The sequence below is a fragment of the Mus caroli genome, unplaced genomic scaffold (assembly GCF_978045245.1).
Source record: "Mus caroli unplaced genomic scaffold, Mus_caroli_1 scaffold_17, whole genome shotgun sequence".
NCBI lineage: Eukaryota > Metazoa > Chordata > Mammalia > Rodentia > Muridae > Mus > Mus caroli.
In genome coordinates, this window is record NW_028227272.1 from 32969040 (window position 1) to 32989746 (window position 20707).

The following is a 20707-nucleotide window of genomic DNA, read 5'->3' on the forward strand; positions in this document are numbered from 1 at the left end:
TGGACAGGAGGGGTGCTGGAGAGAGAGGAGCCAGTGGTTTCACCAGGACTACATTTTAATAAACATGTATTTAACAGTGACTCATGTTTTCCTGGAAATAGATCGGAGTGCCCCCTGCTAGAAAATGAGGCATCTAAAGTTTGACCCCTAGGGTCCTTTCCAGCTCAGTTAACAAGTGGCCAAAGCTTCAGAGTGGCCTGCTGTGTTTTCTCCCGGAGCAGGTGTGTGTGTGTGTGTGTGTGTGTGTGTGTGTGTGTGTGTGTGTGTGTGAGTGAGGTGACTGCCGGTGGTAACCCATAGGGATATGCTGTCTGCTATCATGATTCTTGCCTCTCTTTGTATTCCCTGCTGTGAGCTCACAGATATGTATCTTAATCTTGGCCTCAGTCACTGTGTTTTAGATGCTATGGGACCCAGTCAATCAAAATACTGACACTGTGGTGTCTACAGAACCTCCATTTTATGCTATAGGCATCCATCTTGGTACCCACTAGCCATTGTCTGACTCCCTGACTCAGTGACCCCCCCCCCCCCCCCCCGTCCAGAAATGTGTCACCATGACTATGTACTTGTTATGATAAGACTAGATTTTGGCTTCTGAAACCTGCTTATGCAGACATTCGAGAACTATTTTGAAGTCACCTGTACTACCTAATCTTGGCAGACAGAACAGTTCTTCACTTGCTGTGTAGACGTTCAAAGTCTTCTTGTGCTTTTTCCCCCCATAGAAATCCTTCTGCACCCCCACTTTGTGTGGAAATCTCAAGTTTGGCTCAGAGATTGTTGTCCTGCTAGCAACCAGCTTTAACAAACTTAACTAACTATAATCTGATTGAGTTGTAGTCTTCCTGGGGTGAACTCCATTTAGTGCTACTACTATTAACAATAATGCTAAATACTAAACTCCGGCAAACCAGTGAGATAAATAAAATAAAATTTAAAAGTTAAAGGATCGTTTGATTTTCCTCCCTCCTGACTTCTATCTTGATGTCGTTTTGAGGAAATATGAAATATCTGGATTTTTAGCATTTTTTTTTTCTCTTGGAGAGGAGAATGCCCCCGATTAGCTGCTGGCACTCAGTAAGCAGGGGCAAGGTGACAGGTTTAATAGAGACTAAATATGCTTGTAATTCCAGAAAGATGAACCCTGTAGCCTATTTAAAAAGAAGCATTCATTGTTCTGGAGAGATGGCTCAGGGGTTAAAAAGATGCTTGCTGCTCTCGCAGAGGGCCTGGGTTCAATTCCCAGCATACACGACAGCTCTCCACTGTCTATAACTCTAGTTCCAAGAGATATAGATGCCCTCAGGCACTGCATACATGCAGTGCACACACAAACTTGTGAGCAAAACACGCACACGCATAAAAGTAAAACTCCTTTGTTTACCGAGGGGTGGCATGGTACGCATGTGCCAGTCAGGGGTGCCTAGCAAGGGCTGGTTTTTGCCTTCTACTCTGTGGGCTCCAAGCATCAAAATCAGGTTGTCAAGTTTGGCAGCAAGTGCCTTTACCCTCGGACCTAGCTCACTGGCTCTGTGGTCTACTTTTGTCTCTATAGCAACCTAAATTCACTAGGCAGAAAAAATATGGAGAAAAATGATTTTTTTTCAATCAAAAGTGAAGTTAATTAAAAGAGTTGTTTTGAGATGTTGGAGCTACACAAACACCAACCCAAATACCTCCACACACCACTGTATATTGTATGTGTCATAGGAAACACCCAGAAGTCCAACCTAAGGACACAGTAACAAGGAATGAGGGAAACCACGCAGTCTGTTGTACGTAAGGACCTGACTTTATTTAATGCAGATAATAACACCTTGCAAAAGAAAAAAATCCAAATGTCATTGAGCACTCCACCACATGGAATTTGCATGTGCACACTGGATGAAATAAAAGATCCAGAACTTAACAGAAACCATTTTTTTTCTTCTTTAGAGTAAATTTGATTACAAGATTAGAAGACAGAAAACGATCAGTCAGTCTTAATGATAAACACTTGGTGAATCATCCAAAGGAAAAGGTCTGAACCGGATGCAGAAGGCAGCCATGATGGTGCAGGCCTTGCACTTGGAAGGCTGCAGAAGCAGATCCTGAGAGCTCTGCCTAGGATACATGCAGGAACCTGGGCAGGAGGTGAGGCAGGAGGGTCAGAGTTCAAGAATAGCCTTGGCTACATAGGGAGAGGCCAGACTAGGTTACATGAGACCCTGGCTCAAAAAAAAAAAAAAATCTAAACAAACAAACAAAAAACCAAAATGTGGATGAAAGTAAAAGTTAGCACTTCTACTTATGGGTTATGTCACCTTCAGTGATTGACTACTGTGCTCTGTATATGAGTTTTCTGTTCAAAGAATAGGGCTATTAATCATATTGATCCTATCAATGTTAAGTATTTACAGGGTAAGTACTTGATAAATACTTCCTATTAATATCTGGCCAAAATGGTTTTATGTATGTGCATATGTGTCTTAAGGAGGTTAAGGTGTCATCTACCATTTTGGAGAGTGGCTGGAACACAGATCACCAGGTCATTGCCCGCTGTGGTTTTCTTCTAACTTGGAGAACCATTTACAGTGAACTGTGATGTGCCATCCAGACTCTACAGTAGGTTTAACTTTCTCCTTTACTCCTGTCCAGGGAAAGGATTAGAAAGACTATATATGAGATAACAGACTGCTGGGATTCGCTCAAAGGATTAAAAAACAAAAAGCCACTACATTGCAGGTAGCAATTATTGTGAAATATTAAACTAAGGCAAGGCTATTTACCTGTTAAAACTCGAAACAATATATATTCAAAAAGTACAACATAATGTGTAGGGAAGAATATAAAAACTATGTTGCACTTCTGTGGCAGGGCAAGTGCACCCTCTAGGACAGGTTCCATGGATCAGGGGAGAGTAGAGCCCAAATTCAAGACCTAGTCAGTGTCTAATCAGTACAAGTTGGGGTAAGAAACTATTTCCCAAATGAATGTCACGGTCTCAAGTTATCTCTCTCCCGAACATTTGGGGAACATATCTTTTTATATATTCACTCCTCTGCTGAGCTACTAGCATCTTGAGTCAGGCAGTAGTCACACAGTCTCTCCTAAGCTCTGTGTCCTGAAAAATATGAGTCTTTTTGTTCTATTTATTACCAAAAGTTACCTGATCTCCTGGAAACTTCTCTTGCTGTGGGTAGGGAAGGAAATATGGGTCTTTCCCAGCCAAACCTGTTTTTTTTTTTTTTTTTTTTTTTTGGCTTTTCTTTTCTAGACAGGGTTTCTCTGTATAGCCCTGGCTGTCCTGGAACTCACTCTGTAGACCAGGCTGGCCTCAAACTCAGAAATCCGCCTGCCTCTGCCTCCCAAGTTCTGGGATTAAAGGCGTGCGCCACCACGTCCGGCTGCCAAACCTGTTTTTTTTTTTTTTTTTTGGTTTTTCGAGACAGGGTTTCTCTGTGTAGCCCTGGCTGTCCTGGCACTCACTTTGTACACCAGGCTGGCCTCGAACTCAGAAATCCACCTGCCTCTGCCTCCCGAGTGCTGGGATTAAAGGCGTGCGCCACCACGCCCGGCTCAAACCTGTTTTTAAAGTTCCCATTTATACAAGGGTTTCACTTTCCCACTTACACAAGGGCTCAGGAAGAGATTAAAAAATAAACAACTAATGTATTGCTACAGAGATGGACATGAAAAAGAATTATGGGATGGAACTCATTGGCCTAGGGTTTAAGTTCCAACATCAAAACCAAATCAAACCGAACTAAACCAACCCAACCCAACCCAAACAAAAAAGCAAAAACCAAAAAACCTCAAACAAACAAACAAACAAAAAAACAGGCAATGCCAGCACTCAGGAGGCTGATACAGGCAGATCTAAGTTCAAGACCAAGCTGGTCCACAAATTGAGTTCCAGAGCTATGCAGTGAGACCCTGTCTCAAATAAACAAAGCAAACAAAAATCAGGGAAGGTTCCATTATGTAAGGACATAGAGGATGATTACAGACTCACCCAACACCCCAACCGTAACACAAGAATGACATCAGATTTCTTCAGCAAAAATTGAAATTCTATAAAACTATAAAGTTTTCTTTTCTGTCTCCCCCCACCCCAGTGTGTGTGTGTGTGTTTGTGCACATATGTGTGGAGGTGTGTATGCAGAACAGAGGATGATGTTAGATATCTTTATTTCTGTCTACCTAATATTTGTTTTGAGACAAGGTCTCACTATGTATAGCTCGCTGTCCTGGGACTTGGGCACTGTAGACCAGGTGAGGTCTGGAACTCAGAGATTGCCCGCTTCTGCCTTCCAAGTTCTGACATTAAAGGCGTACACCACCATGTCCCGATCCACCTTATTTCTTGAGATAAGGTCTCTCAGTGAATCCAGAGCTCATGGTTTTAACTAGGCTACTTGGCCAGTAAGCTCCAGGAATCCTCCTGTCTCCACTCACCAGTGCTAAGATTACAAGTGCATGCCAACACACCAGACTTTTCCATGGATAATTTCAGATCTGAGCTCATTTCTTCATGCTTTGTAGACAGGGCCATTCCCCCCAGCCTGTGCCTGTAGAGTTTGCCTTCCATGAAAGAGTGCCAGCCACTCTAGAAAAGACTGGCAAACAGACTACTTAACGTGAAAAATGTTATAAAGTCGTTCTAGAAACAGATTTTTGTCTGTACTATCCAGCCTCCTGACACATGTCTTTTGAGAGTGGACAGACGTCTTCCCTGCAGTTTCCTTACTCAATGCCTTTTGCTTTCAGCTCCTCCTTGACACGTTTCAGGTAATCAGGATCAGGGTAGCCAAAACTGCAGGAAGAAAACAAGAAACACTTTAGCTTCTTCCCAAATAATTCTTAAGAATGTGTATGAGAGCCGGGTATTGTGGCACAGGTGCGCAACACTCAGGTGACACAACAGTCAGAGCTCTATGAGTCTGAGGCCAGCCTGAGCCACATAAGGAGACTTTGCCTCAAAACAACAACAAAAACTGTAGGTACTACTTATATTTGAGCATCTAGTATTCTGGGTTTCAAACATTCTCCAGTAATCCAGACAGTGACTAGTATCCAATCACCCAAGCGCCTGGCTGGCCGACCAGCATCTGTTTTCTAGACAGATTGCTTAAATTCTTAACTTATTCTAAGTACTGATGCACATAATGTTATAACTGTCATATTCTACAGCGGCAATAGTAGTCATACACTTATGGGCAAACACACCAGAAGAAGGCATCAGATCCCATTACAGATGGTTGTGAGCTACCGTGTGGTTGTTGGGAATTGAACTCTGGACCTCTGGAAGAGCAATCAGTGTTCTTAACCACTGAGCCATCTCTCCAGCCCCTGTGGGCTTTTCAAATTGGGGGATCTGAAAAGGCTTCATGATGTATTTCTTTTGGATGCCAGAGGTAGAGGAATTCAGATTTCCTGGAATATATCTCCCACCATCTTGGGACCCTTTATAACTAAGACTTCTGCTACCATGTATTAGCCTTGTGAGTTCAGTATCATTGTGGACTGATGGGAAGAGAGAGGTGAGGGAGAGGGCGAGGACCTTAAAAGGAATCAAAGCCATCCTGGAGAGATGACTCAATGGTTAAGAGCATGGGCTGCTTTTACAGAAGACCTGGGTTCAATTCCCAACACCTGCATGGCAGCTCACAACTATCTGTAACTTCAGGGCATCTGACACCCTTACACAGACATACATACAGGCAAGCCACGAATGCACATAAAAATAAATAAACCTAAAAAAGAAAAAAAGAAATCAAAGGCAAATAACATTCCTAGGATCTATCTTTTAAATAAACACGAAACCCTAAATTTAATCAACTTGGGTAGCATTCATCTTGGACTCTGAAACCCCTTTCTTCTGCAGCAGAACTAAACAACTGAGTCATACCTTATGAATGGCAGGGTAGAAGGTTGGGGGGGGACCAGTCTTTTTATCTTTGAAATTATCGTTATGGGCTATTATGTGTGTGCTGTGGGTGTTGGCTAGTTTTATGTCAACTTGACACAAGTTGGAGTCATCATAGAGGAGAAAACCTCAATTGAAAAACTGCCTCCTGGGATGGTGGTGGCAAACAACCTCAATCCCAACACTTGGGAGGCGAAGGCAGGCTGGCCTGGTCTACAGAGTGAGTTCCAAGACAGTCAGGGTTACATAGAAGAATGCCTCCATACGATTGGGCAGTTGGTAAGCCTGTAAGGCATTTTCTTCCTTCCTTCCTTCCTTCCTTCCTTCCTTCCTTCCTTCCTTCCTTCCTTCCTTCCTTCCTTCCTTCCTTCCTTCCTCCCCCCCCCCCTTCTCTTTCTCTCTTTCTCTCTCTTTCTTTTTTCTTTTTTGGTTTTTCGAGACAGGGTTTCTCTGTATAGCTTTTTCTTAATTAGAGATTGATGTCAGAAGGGCCCGGCCCAATGTCAGTGGTGCCACCCCTGGACTGGTGATCCTGGATGCTGTAAGAAAGCAGGCTGAGTAAGCCATAACCAATGTTCCTTCATGGCCTCTGCATCTGTTCCTGTCTTCAGGTTCCTGCCTCCTTTGAGATTCTGCCCTGTCTTCCTTCAGTGGCCTGTGACTCAGAATATGTAAGGCAAATAAACCCATCATCCTGAAGTTGTTTTTTGGGTTATCACAGCTACAGTAACCCTAACTAAGACACCAGGCTAACATCTACTGCTAGAATGTCTTTCTATCCCCACAGCCTCAAACTGCAGTGTTTGACAGCCTTGAACTTCATTCAGCAACCACTACATTCCAAAAGGCTCTTACTTTGCTGGTCCTCCAAACTTGGATGTTTTGTGATGAATATCATTCCATGTAACGACATCCGAGACTCCTGTTGCTCGAGAGTATCCTATTGTGAAAGTCAGTCTGTGCTTAAAGGCTTCGTGGAGCAGACCCAAAACCTTTCTTCCCTCAGTATTATCAGGCAAGTATGCATATCGTTGTGTTCCATGATAAGCCTTTCCTGGGTTTGGGTGCTCTTTCTGTATGAAGAAAAGAAAATTATATGTGTGTGTGTGTGTGTGTGTGTGTGTGTGTATACATTTACACACACATGCACAAGCACACACGCGCACGCGCGCGCACACACACACATATATGGATGCCTCTGTTTTTAGTAGTTATGTTCATGGTAGATGAAGCCTATTGAAAGCCAAAAAAATTAACATTTTACTCATATTCTGAATAATTCATAGTTCTCCTCTTCAAATTAGAACACTACCTGCCCAACTCCTCCCATCCTAACATATGATTTCTATCTTTAATAAAAAGACATGAGGCCAGGCGGTAGTGGCTCACACCTTTAATTCCAGCACTCAGGAGGCAGAGGCAGGTGGATCTCTGTGAGTTTGAGGCTAGCCTGCTTTACAAATTGAGTTCCGGGAGAGCCAGCTGTTACACGGAGAAACCTTGTCTCACCCCCCACCCCCCCTCAAAGACGACATGAAAGGCTACGGGTATAGATCATAGGGTCCTTGCTTGGCATGTCCAAGGCTCTGAGTTCGGTACACTGTCAAAGTAATTAAAAAGGCATCTAATTTCTAAGCATGCAACATGATCTCTGCCTCTGTTATAACCTACCCACAATCACAGAATGAATGATTTCCTGGGAAAATCATTATCTAAGAGGCTATAGGATGCCCCGTTGGACTTTGGCAATCTAGCATAGCGAAAAGAAACCCATGTTCCTCGGGCACACTTACTGTTTGGATGCCATCTTTTATATCATAATGAATCACAATGGTGCCACAGCCTTCATAACCCGGAAGTGACCCTTTTTGAGTGAAGTGAGACATAGTTCCCTCTGGCTGGTTCCCTTTCTGGATGCCGTAGGAAGTCAGACACACAGGACAGACAGGCTTGATAAGCATGGCTTTGCTGATACACGAGGTGCAAAATTCATGCTTGCACTTGGGGAGCACGTGCTTGTTGCTGATGGTATCCATGCAGATGACACAGTAGTCCTCGGTCCCCTTCGAAGCTGCAGGGCTGCTAGCAGTGCCTCGGGGAGCAGGTAAGGCCGCATTCTCCTGCTGATCTCCATGGGGGTCACTACTGCTGATCTCCATGGGGGTTTCCTGATCCATAGCCAGTTTCTCTCCAGATGACAGTGACAGTCCCATTCTTTTGGAGACATACTGCAGTGCCTGCGCAAGGTGATGCGGCAAACCAGTCAAGGACACTGACTCCTGAGATGTCACAAAGTGCACATTCGGGTGCTCTTTTTTAAAGCTGTCGGCAAACTTGGTATTGTGTAAGCGAGCTCTCTCCTTGCCCAACCCTTTCAGCGACAGAACTTCTGTCCTCAGCTGCCACGAGGCACGCTGGAAGGCATCAGTAAAACCCGTGTAGGACTGCACAGACAGGTCTAAGTCCTTATCCTTGGGGACAAAAAGAATGCGGGTTTTCTGGCCTTTTTCCTGGACTTTGCCATGAGTGTTAAACTTCTGCTCGATCTCTGAGATTTCCTGGAGCAGTTCAGGTTCTAGAAGCTTAAAGCGCGTCGAATCGACCTCGATGCCCGTCGTGTACCCAGATGCGGCTATTTTCACAGGTCTCAGGACAAGAGCTTGGGAGACTTTTTCTGTGGCGGCTGAAACGTCAGCAGGAGAGCCGAGGAGAGTCAGCGTTCTTCCCTGTCCCTTTATCAAGAGCTTTGGGAAGCAGCGACTCAGCTCCTGTCTGACCTCCTTTGCTCTCTGGTGCTCCTCTAAAGAGATACACTCTTGCTTCAGAGACTGCGTGCATTTCTGAAAGTCTCTGATAAAGGACTGACTTGCTTCTTCTAAGTTGCCTAATGGGCTGGAGGTGAAGCCTACAGTGACCATATCGTGAGAACTAGCTTGGATTTCAATGTTTACACCAAATTTGTACTCTATGAACTCTATTCTACCCGGATTAACATGCTTGAAATATTCAAGGAGAAGCACAGGAACTTGAATACTGCTCTGATCAAGGGGCTCCCGATCCACATCGGGAGTTGTGTGTTTCTGTGGGGCGCACTTCCGTTTCTGCTCACTTCCCTTCCGTTTCTGCTCCCTTTCCAAAAGCTGCTCACTCAAAAAGTGATGTATCTTTTCAATATCTTTGAAGTTGCCACACACCTTCTTAATTCCATCACTACCCTCCATGCTTTTGATGACGTGAGGGCAGACAGTGGTTATAGATGCTCTCTGCTCTTTAGAGAGCAGGTCACAGTTCAGCTCAGCGGTCACAGCAAGAAAGACCTGAAGGTTTAAGAACAGGTACAAATAAGATGTCTCAGAATATCCACCCCTTTGGAGAAAGGCACCCAGAAACGATACCATCTTTTTTTCTTAGCGGTGACTGACTTCTTAAGTCCCCTGAGAGGAGCAGTCGGCTCCAAGTGAGGCTTGCCAGCCCCCTTTGCACATTAGACTCACCTTGGGGGTGGGGTGGGGAGGGAGCAGTGTCTAAACATGAATTAAACAAAGAAAGCCAAGGCCAGACCTCATTGCAGAGGCTCATATAACTGGTTTGCAAGGAAACCTGGGCATGAACATTTTCTAACACTCAATGGCCAAGAGATCGGTATCTAGAGCTGCCACAGTCTGTTTGACCCTTGGGGACTAAGGGTTGAAAAAAGACAACTCCTTGAAACTGCTGTGGTTCTCAAGAAAGAGTTTTCGAGCTTTGAACTTCAAAGGTAGCTCTAAATCCAAGATGGAGTCTCGCCTAGCTTTGTCTCACCCTATTTTTTTCTTACTTACTCTCTTACTTTAAGAAAACCCCAAAGCAGCCAGGAGGTGGTGGCATAAGCCTTTAATCCCAGCACTCAGGCAGAAGAGGCAGAGGATCTCTGTGTTTGAGGCCAGGCTGGTTTAAATAGAGACCAGGATAGCCAGGACTACATAGAGAAACTCTATCTTGAAAAAACAAACAAACAAACAAACAAACAAACAAGAAAACCAACTACAATAAAAGGAAAACCCTAATGCATGGAACACTTAACTCATGGAAAGTTACTAAGTCTTTTAAACCTTGGTTTTTTAAAAGTTCAGTGATGAGATAGAAATACCAGATTTGGATAAAAAGGATACAGGCAAATTGAATGTAATATAAAAGCAACATTTCTGATGATTGGTTCCCACTCAGAGTTTTTCCAGATGCTCTCTAATCCACAGAGAGCATTTTCTTCTCTAGATTAGAGCCTCGGGGTGTTTCCAGAATCAGCGTCTTTCCCACACCTCCATCAGGACCACCTAGAATCTAGGATGTCATCCACCTAGCCCACTGCAGCCACTGACCTTGCACCCTGGCTCCTTCAATGCCTAGGCTTCAGTGCAGCAGCCAGAGCGATCCTTGACAAATGCAATCTGGATCCTGCACCACCGGGGCCCCAAAACATCAGGCGAAGCTCCACAGCGGAAGTTCAAACCCTCAGCTCTGTCTTCACAGTACCCTTTCACGTGCCCAGCCTCTCACATGCCTCTCTTGCTCACCGCCTGTTCCCTACTCTTGCCTCACTGAGACTTCTGAGTTCAAGACATCAATTCCTGGGAGGTCTGTGCATGCGCTTCCCTCAGCCTGGAAGTCCTAATTACAAAACCACACAGCTAGGTCGTTTCATTTATTCCTGATCTTTAGATGCAGCATCATTTGGATCTGTGTGTCTCTTCGTTTGCACCCTATTTATGAGAGTGTTTCTGCCACTGTCACATATCTGCCTTTATTCTTCCTGCACTTGTTGCTGGAAAGACTTTTATTATAAATCTATTTACTATTCTTTGCTTCCCTTACTAGATGACTAAGGGCCCTAAGAGCAGTCTGCAATGTGTCGATGTCCCCAGCCCTACAACAGTGCCTGGCACACAGAAAATAGTCTCTATTTGGAAAAGACTTTTTTTTTTTTTAAATAGCCGATGCACTCTCATCATTTAAGCCTCAGGCTAAATGTCACTTCATCAAGAAGTTCTCCCATCGTTCCCTTGCAAGTCCTCACCCTGCTCTTCTCTGAGACAAAACTCTGTTTTGAAATCTTGCATGTCTTAGTCTTGGAAGTACTTCTGCTCAGTTCATTGCTTCCTGTCTACACACCCAATCCAGGCTGCACGAGGACAGGAATCTTGTCTCTGTGTGCCTCTGTAGTCCAGTGCCTCGCCTGGAGCTAGCCCCTGGGACAAGGTTGTTAGACCAAAAAGGCAGAGGCAGTGACCACAGAAGCAGTTGTAGAAACAGTGCCAGCTTGTGGGTTCCCAAAGCTGTGAGACCAGGGGTGCCAGTCAGGAGCAAGAGTGAGGTCCAGATACATTTGAACCTCAAAATCACATCTGGAGACCCGCAGACTCCAGGACTGCTTCCTCCTTGGTTGGAACCAGGATGTTCCAGTGCACAGGAGCCTTATGACCCCCACCTCCACCACTCGAGGTAGTCTTGTAGCCTGGTGGCTAGATTACAAGTTAAACTTCCTCTCTCTTTAAAAGGACATGTCCAGCAAGCAAGCACCTGGAATTCTTCTTCATGCAAATAAAGCATTCCCCAGCATCTATGCCCCCAGCCAATGATGACACCTCCGAAACTCCTACCCACTTCCCCAGGTTTATATGGCCCCTGTTCACCCCAATAAAGAGGGATGTTTGCCTGAAAACCGTCTCCAGAGAAGGCTGTTTCTCCCTAACTCAGGCTGGCTGAGATCTTGCTAATTCACCTGTGCCAACTAAGCTTCATTCCTACCTGTACAGTCCGGGGTGCACAAGGCTGCCCGAATACACCGAGGGGAAGGGAGAAGTAGATGCCAGAGCAGCATCAGCTCCTCTGTCAGCACTCACCTTTTGGACAACTGAGTCAACAGAGTTAGAAACGAGCCCGTCATGGGGATGTATGTCATCACAAAGTGCTTCATCCAGAGACTCTGTCAAGGACGGAGGTCTGGAGCTTGGTGTCTCAGCTGGTTGTGTCAAGGATGGGAGTCTGGGTCTCAGGTCCTCTACTGGCTTTTTAGTAGTTTCCAGGACAATGGTCACAGGTTTTTTATGGACCAACATCTTGTGTTCTCTCTTTTTCAACACTTTCTCCTTATCTTCAGGGGAGACATTAAACATACACATTCACACAGAAATAAGAGAGAATTTACATAGCTGATCCTCAGTATCCCTCTAGGTTGATTCTAGAAACGTCTGAGCATGCTACCTCTAGAGATGCCCCTAATAAGCTGAGGACTTTCACATAAGCTACCCATGTTCTCACATATGCTTTTTGGTTGTTGTTCTTTTTCTTGTTTTGTTTTGTTTTTTTGTTTTTTGTTTTTGAGAAGTTTTTAGGTAGTCCTGGCTGTCCTGAAACTCCTGGTGTAGACCAGGGTGGCCTTGAACTCACAGAGATCTGCCTGCCCCTGCCTCCAGAGTGCTACAATTAAAGGCATGTGCCACTACTATAAATGCATTGGTTCACCTTCCATAACTTTATTTGAATAAACCATAGGGTATGAGACTGTTGTGTAAATTTTCTCAAGACTGAAACATTCCACCCTGCAAAGAAGTTCCTTAAGCAAGAAGGTAAACAACTCAAAATAGCTTCAGAAAATCCCAGAAACTGACCAGACTCATAGGCCCCTCCCTGAATGAATTAGCAATAGAGACTGTTGGGAGGAGTCCTCCCGAGACTCCCAGAACAGAGCTGCTATGGGGACTCATTAAAGGTCCGCATAGGAGACTCTCAGACAAGACAAGCTGTGAAGAAAACTTCAACCACCAGAGAAGCTGCCTGCAGGAAGTGAACTCTAAGCTCCACTTAGGAGGAAGTTTAGACCAACTGAGCCACCTGGAAAGAAGACTCCCTAACCTATTGAGCTGCCTGTAGGTGTGCAGTGAGCTCCAGGTTCCCAGCTTTGTGAGCTGTCACCCATGCTAGGTGGGCTTTGGTGATGCAGTTGCCTTTGAGTCATTTCCCATATTCCTGTAAGTAAATCCAATAACCAATACCAATGCAATAAGTAATGCATTGGTTCACCAAGTTGGCCCTTGGTGGTATCTGTTGTAGGCCCCTGGTCAAATGCATACAGAGGACCTGAACAGTTATTTCTGGCATTCTGGAATAGCAGGCTGGTGATAGGAGAAGCTGATCAGAACTCTAAAGAAGGGAGCTTAAGTTTTAGCATAGGAATATAATTTGGTTATTAGAAACCACATTTCTGGTCTGGGCATGCTGGTACACACCCACAACCTAGCACTTAAATGGTAGTGGTAGGGGTAGGGGGATCATGAGTTCAAGGCCAACCAATGGTACATGGCAAGATCCTGTCTCAAAGGGGTGGTGGTGGGGAAACCTATGTTTTGTAATGGTTTTGAATCTCTCATTTCAATGACATTGAATAATGGTTATTGTATAGTTAAATGGTGAAACCCCCGCCCCCCAAAAGAAACAAGATCAAAAAGTTTAGAATGTATATGCATTTGCTGACTCTCAGAAAAGAATGCATGAAAATGCCCCCGTTGAGGGTATTAGTGTGGCACCATATGCCTTTAATCCCAGCAGAGGCAGGAGGATCTCTGTTTGAGTTTGAGGTCAGCCTACGGAGCTAGTTCCAGGACAGACAAGGATACAAGGAATAACCCTGTCTCTAAAATCAACCAAACACACACACACACACACACACACACACACACACACACACACACCAAAAACCAAAACCAAACCAAATCCCATTAAACTATCTTCAGATAATTTTTCTTTGACTTTCCTTTTTAAAGTGGTCATATATTACTTTTGTAGTTCTTAAAAACAAGTCAATGGAATCTTTATTTACAACAGTAAAATGGCTTGGAGTTGAGATCGGTGGTGGAGCACTTGCCTAGCGTGCACAAGGTTCTGGGTTTCCTCCTCCATCCCAACCCCCACACTTCGTTTCTTCTCTCAACTGGGTCTGCTGGGAAATTCTCAGATGGAGTCGAACCGCGACCTCGTCAGCGGCTGGACTCCATACGAGGCTCTCTCCGCCACTGTGGGATGGAGGGAGTCTGTGGACCGCACTCTCCCACAGACAGAGAGCCACACTCGCGTGGGCTCTCCTCGGAAGCATGCAGGGATCGGTTTGGAAACCTGCTGGGTCTACCCTTGCACCCGAGCCTTGCCCTGTTTCTCCTGTCCCGGCTCACCTGCTTTTTCTAGGAACTTCACCTCGTAGGTGTCCGGGGCGCTGGGGCCCACGGGCTGGACAGAGCACTCCCCACCTCCCGAGGCCCGGCTCTGGAAGTATATCTCGAGCTTCCTGTGCGCCTTGGGGATGGACTCCCGCAGCCGTACGAGTAGCGGGGACGGCGGGTCGGGACTGGAAGCCATGGCTATCCGCGTCTGGCTCGTTTGGGGCTCAGGGGCGCTGCACAGACAGGGAAGAGCAAAGGCGAGCCCTGCCCTAAAGACCCGAGAGGCAAAGTTTCAGTTTCGTTTCCCGAGAAGGTCCCTCCTTGTTTTCCGCAGAGCGGCCGCCTGTCTTGCTCTGCCATCTCCCAGAGCCATCACCCGGTGAGTAGTTCGCACACTCGGCGGTGGGCGCTCAGAGGAAGTTTCCCCACGGTGGCAGGTCGCCCTTCTATTCTTGCAGGATCGGAAGTTTGGCGGGAACCCGGATCCCAGGTTCAGGCCTCCCAAGGGTGGAGCGGAATAGAGGGGTAAAGAGTTTCACCTGTTTGTACTTTTTGAAATGATTGTTATAACTAGTATTTACTGAGATGCTGTTCTGATTTCAAGTGGAGGGAGTTTACCTGCTTGGTGACCTGTACTTTTCCTGTTAGATGGACACCTTAGGGATTTTCTGCTCGGGGTCTTTAAGTTAGCGAATAGCACAGATCGGCTTGCTTCTCTGAGTCCCTAGAGAGGGAGGTAAAGAGGAACAGAGCACAGAAGCAGTCAGTACCTGTGAACAAAGCAAAAGCCAAAGAGCAGGTTTCAAGAGGCATCTTGAGGGATTGGGGGAGGGGAGGAAAGTATTCTAGGCTGGGAGAGCTGTAGCCTGAAGTCCAGAGGGCTTAGTTCCAGGCCAGGGAGAGGAAGAGGAAGGGTCTGTAAGATCTATAGCGTCAACAGAAATAAAGTGGGGATTATGTGTGTTAATTCTAAAGGTTAACACCATAGTTTAGCTCATAGGTGATGGTTAATCTTGGTTGTCATTTTGACTGCGTCTGGAATCAGCTAAAACCCCAGCTAGCTGGGTAGTGCTTGTAGGCGATTTTCTTGATTGGGTCTTTTGAGACTGGAAGACCCGCCCTAAATCTGGGTCACGCGTCCTGGTAGCAGCCTATATAAAAGGACAAGGAAAAAGGAAGTTTTGCTTTTTGCCTGCTTGCCTCAAGACAGACAAGTGCACCCCAAAGCAACCTCTCAGCTGCAGCCTCCAAGGAACCTTAGAGGTCTCTCTTGTGTGAAAGCAATACTGCCCTCTGCAGGCTCCCCGGATCCTGTCCGGGCAGTTTTGGGTTAGTATTCGAGTGACTCCTCGATGTGCATGACCAGCTGTGCTCTCGTGTTATACAGTGTTTTTCTGCTTCAAAGACATTACAGATCATCCCAGAGACTATTGTGTTAGTCATGAGTCTAACATTTCATAATTTTAGTTTTTAGGCTACTAGATTAAAATCATGAGAAAGTGCAATTTCCCAGAGCTTCAGATTTTTATCCAGACATCCTTAGGTCAGAGTTGTTTATCACAGATTCAGAAAACAGCCCGTGCAGGTTCAAGCAGTTTCTTCAGTCTTCACAAGCCCCATGGGACGCACCACTGTTCTCTAAGGAGAAGGCTGCTCCTTAGATGGTTTGCCTGGTCTCAGCACTTTGTTACCATTTTCTAAGTGTACCAACACCTTCAAGACCTCACTTCCGTAAAGCGTTTCCTATTCCAGCCCCTACAGTCTCTCCCCTCCCCCCCCACTCCAACTAAAATTCCCTGAAGGTAACAGTATTAATGCTATAATCACATGGTCACCCTCACCATTGACATGAAAAACTCTAAACAGCAGAATTTTCTTTCAGGTCTCCTATGGTTTATTTTTTCTTCTTCTTCTTCTTTTTTTTATTTTTTCCAAACAGGGTCTTTTTTTTCTGTGTAGTCCTGGCTGTCATAGAACTTGTAGACCAGGCTGGCCTCAAACTCAGCTATCTCTGTCTCCCAGCAAAGGGATCAAAAGCGTCAGCCTCCTATGGTATATTCCTAGAAGATCCCCTTGGCTTTAGTCATTGGTGGCACAAGTCTTTAAAACTAGTATCCAGGTGTCTTCATCTCCATAGCACGTTCCAGACCAGGCAAGAGTAACGTGATGGGACCTTATCTGAAAAACAGTAACCAAAACCCAAGTTGCCTCTGCTTTGACCAGCTCTTATTGCGTTCTTTCTATCTGTTCCCAGAAACAGGCCACCATCTCCTCGATCTACAGACTACACTTGGAAACACAAACAAATATAAATATCTGAAGAGCCACGTGGGACCTGAAGAATGGCCTATTACATGGTAAACACAGAAATATAAATACTTTTCATCATGAAAAATCCAATTATTACATGAAGGGTTCTCCCCACAACATTAAGAAAGCTGGGGCCTTCAATTACACCTAGGACCCTCATATGATTTTATACTCTCAGTAGTTACTGCCCTGGTAGAGGTCCTAAGTTTGGTTCCTAGCACTCATGTGGTGGCTCACAATCTTGCCTGTAACCTCAGTTCCAGGGGATCTAATTTCCTCTTCTAGTCTTTGTTGACTCTTCCATGCATGTGGTATACACAACTCACGTAGGCTCACACACACACAAAGTTTTCTTCTGGGGCCTGAGAGATGACTTAGTGGTTAATAGCATTAGAGAACCCAGGTTCAATTCCCAATCCTCACACGAAGATTCTGCTTCTGGGGGATTCAGCGCCCTCTTGTGGCCTCCAGAGCAAGCATGTGATACGCAAACATGCATGCAGGCAAAACACCTATAAGTATAAACTTAAATTACAATTTTAAAAGTTCTTTTCCGCGTTAGAAATGGAAAACATGAGTATGGTAATATAGTTGAGTATGGGGGCATTCAGTACTCAGGAAGTTAAGGCAGAAAAATCACAACAGGTTCCAGGCTAAAACCCTATCTTAAAATTCAAAACATAAAAAATTAATAAATAGGGCTGGAGAGATGGTTCAGTGGTTAAGAGCACCAACTGCTCATCCAGAGGACCTGAGTTCAAATCCTAGCAACTAAATGGTGGCTCAAAACCATCTGTAATGGGATCCGATGCCCTCTTCTGGTGTGTCTGAAGACAGTGACAGTGTACTCATATAAATAAAATAAATCTTTTTTTAAAAATTAATAAATAATATATTGATATAATTAGCAGAATGAACAAGGTTATGGAAGGCCTTTTTTAAAAAAATATCATCTCCAGGACTAGGACTGTGCACAGATGATAAAGCGCTTACCTACCATACATATAGCCCTGGGTTCAATTTCCAGTAATGCATAAAATCGGCTTGGTAGTATGTAGTAAGTTTGAGGCTAGCCTAGGCTACGTGAAACCCAGTCTCATGCCACCTTCCATATGGTGTGGATTTTCTTTAGTCTTTCAGCAGCTGTCTCAGGACAGGTTCAGGAAGTGGGCATGGGGAAAGGCTCCTTTAAGTCAGTCTGAAAACTCCCACTTTCTATTTGTCATGAAATAGGCAACGGCAGTGAGTGGATCCTTACAGCCGTGGGAGATGCATCTGGAGAGGCTCATAGCCTCATGTGTTCTATTCTGGCCAGAGAAATCCCACACAACTCACTATGGTTGAGGCCTTTGAGCCTTTTCAGGTGTTAGCCTCCAGCCCTTTCTCTTATTCTGACTTAGAAGTGCATCAACTGAGCATGGCAGCAGACATAACCTCAGCACTAGGGAGACTGGGGAAAGAGGACTTCTGGGAGTTCAAGGCCAGCCTGGGCTCTACAGTGACTTCATAGCCAGCCTGGGCTCTATAGTGAGTTCAAGGCCAGTCTTAGCTCTATAGTGAGTTCAAAGGCAGCTTGGCCTCCATAGTTAGTTCAAAGCCAGCCTGGGCTCTATAGTGAGTTCAAAGCCAGCCTGGGCTCTATAGTGAGTTTGAGGCTAGCCTGGTCTACAGTGTGAAACAAATGAAGTGTATTGACCTCTTTAAGAGGCACAGATAGGCTCAGTATTTGCTGCAGCTTTTAACGTTTTCAGTGTTTTGGGTACACAGATTAAAAAACGATAGGACAAGCCTGGCAGCGGTGGTGGCACACGCCTTTAATCCCAGCACTCAGGAGGCAGAGGCAGGCAGATGGCTGAGTTCGAGGACAGCCTGGTCTATCGAGTGAGTTTCAGGATAGTCAGGGCTACACAGGGAATCCTGTCTTGGGAAAAACAAAAACCAAACAACAATGAAAACAAAAAACAAACAAACAAACAAAAAACCACGACAAAAATATCAACAAACCGAATAATGAATCTAAACAACAAACTAAAAAATTTCCTTCCCCAAACCCTAAAGCTGAGAACCTATGCTATTCCTGCTTAGCGGGCGGCATGTATGCAATTGGTCATCTCTGCTTTTTGCAGCTTCAGGCTTTTAAAGCAGCCGTTTCATTTCTTCACAGGATACATGGGCGGCAGCTCCCGCCGAAAGACCAGGTATGATCGCCTCCCTCTCCCTCTCATTTAAGAAAGCCTTTGCTGAGCTCTTTCCTCAGTGCAGAAGAGGGCACTCAGAAGGAGACTATCCCCCCCTCAGGGGTTCAGGTGTGTGACTGCAGACGCTGTGGAGATGCGGGCAATGTGCTTTGGAAGGGGAACTGCTTCCGAGGCTTGTGACAGCTGAAGACATATTCTCTTGGGACCCCCCCTCCCCCCCCCCCCCCACACACACACTATCCTTTCCCTTGTTGGCAGAGACTCTTTTCTCTATTTGTTTGAGAATGGTCTAGCTTTGTGGATGTGACTGGCCTGGAACTCGGATCTGCCTGCTTCTGCCTCTGAGCACTAAGATTAAAGGTGCATATCAGCATGCCAGCCCTGTGACACACTTCTGACCCATCCCATGACAGCCAAAATGAGCAGAAAGACTGACCAAGAGCTGAGAGAGTAAGCCTGCCTAGTTTCTAGGGGTGAGCCATTTGCATTTGTCATCAGTGTAAAGGCCAGTTGAGACCGACTGCTAAGTTGTGGCTTCTTTTGGGTAAGAGATGTCGTCAGAAGTCTTTCTTGGCAGCTCAGGTTAGAAACAGAGTAAACTACTACATTTAATCTACTGCCCTACTTTTTTTTTTAATTCTATGAGTACACTGTTGCTGTCTTCAGACACATCAGAGGAGGGCACTGGATCCCATTACAAATGGTTGTGAGCCACCATGTGGTTGCTGGAAATTGAACTCAGGACCTCTGGAAGAACAGTCAGTGCTTTTAACCGCTTGAGCCATCTCTCCAGCCCGTTGTCCTACATTTTAACATCTCTGAAATAAGGCTCCAGTTTTCTGACATTCATCTTCCTTTCTTAGAGGCAAAGGGTATGTTGGTATCTCATCAAAGAATAAAGAGAAAGAGCCAGGCAGTGGTGGCACACGCCTTTAATCCCAGCACTTGGGAGACAGAGGCAGGCAGATTTCTGAGTTCGAGGCCAGCCTGGTCTACAGAGTGAGTTCCAGGACAGCCAGGGCTACACAGAGAAACCCTGTCTTGAAAAATCAAAAAAAAAAAAATTCTTGTTTTTTAAGAATTTTAGAAGGAAAGAAGTTACTTTACTGACCCTAGGTGACCCACAAACAGATGTTCTCAACATATATCCATGTGTTGCTTCTCACACTTATTGTTAATTTGTTTTTTATTTTGTTATGTATTTATTTATTTTTGTAATTTATTTGTTATTTATTTTGTTTAAGGTTCCTTTCAACCTGTTGGCTGCTTTTAACAAATGATTATCATAACACACACAGGCACACACATTATTCTGGGTCAGGGACTTGGAAGAATTGTAGTTTAAGATTAAAGCTGTGTGTTTAGGGACTGGAGAGATGAGATGGCTCAGTGGTTAAGAGCACTGACTGCTCTTCCAGAGGCCCTGAGTTCAATTCCCAGCAACCACATGGTGGCTCACAACCATCTGCAATGGGATCCAATGCCCTCTTCTGGTGTGTCTGAAGAGGGTGACAGCGTACTCACATACATAAAGCCATGCATTTAGTTTATGTTTTAAAAGCTGACTGCAAAGCATATAAGATTGGTTACACTGTTTTCTTAAAGGCGAGTTTAGCAGACTGGATATATATACAGTAGGAAACAGATTGAGTACAGAAATTTAAGTGATTTCTAGGTATATTATTAACTTGGTTGCAAGATCGACAAAAGTTCAGCTTCTGAAGGCAAGAAGGATTTTCTTTTCCTTCCTTCCTTCCTTCCTTCCTTCCTTCCTTCCTTCCTTCCTTCCTTCCTTCCTTCCTTCCTTCCTTCCTTCTTTCCTTCCTTTTTGCTTTTTAACACAGGGTCTCTCTGTATAGCTCTGGCTGCTGTGGAATTCACTCTGTAGACCAGGATGTCCTCAAACTCAGAGATTCACCTGCCTCTGTCTCCCAAGAGCTGGGATTAAAGGCGTGGCCACCACCACTGCCCAGTAAGAGGGATTTGCAGAAAAAGATATTGATACTCTACAGGTTGGGTCATCCAGAAACTGGATGTGTATGCTGGGTGGGTATGGTGGTAGGCCCAAAGTTTAGAGGCTCAAGGAAGGAAGATTC

General features: G+C 45.1%; 2 protein-coding genes across 6 annotated transcripts in view; one reads left to right on the top strand and one right to left on the bottom strand.

Annotated features, from left to right (window-relative positions):
• Positions 1–1776: 1776 nt before the first annotated feature.
• Dtx3l (deltex E3 ubiquitin ligase 3L) lies at positions 1777–14366 on the bottom strand. 2 transcript variants are annotated; one of them, XR_015045771.1, is made up of 6 exons: positions 14116–14366; positions 11791–12041; positions 7705–9228; positions 6767–6984; positions 3568–4798; positions 1777–3398 (listed from the first exon to the last, which is right to left on the bottom strand). XR_015045771.1 is itself a non-coding variant. In XM_021184754.3 (5 exons), the coding sequence occupies exons 1-5, from the start codon at positions 14297–14299 to the stop codon at positions 4729–4731; spliced, it is 2247 nt and encodes a 748-aa protein (XP_021040413.1). In that variant the 5' UTR covers positions 14300–14366; the 3' UTR covers positions 3407–4728. The 2 variants fall into 2 exon arrangements, 1 of the variants encoding a protein (XP_021040413.1); XM_021184754.3 differs by lacking the exon at positions 1777–3398 and having other exon boundaries at positions 3407–4798.
• Positions 14347–20707, top strand: part of Parp9 (poly(ADP-ribose) polymerase family member 9) — a 36690-nt gene continuing 30329 nt past the window's right edge. The window contains exons 1-3 of one of the 4 annotated variants that reach the window (XM_021184752.3): positions 14347–14482; positions 16358–16460; positions 18578–18719. In XM_021184752.3, coding sequence (XP_021040411.1) covers positions 16446–16460; positions 18578–18719 — 157 coding nt within the window. In that variant the 5' untranslated portion in view covers positions 14347–14482; positions 16358–16445. The other 3 variants (XM_021184753.2, XM_029470443.2, XM_085832406.1) reach the window with 3 other exon arrangements.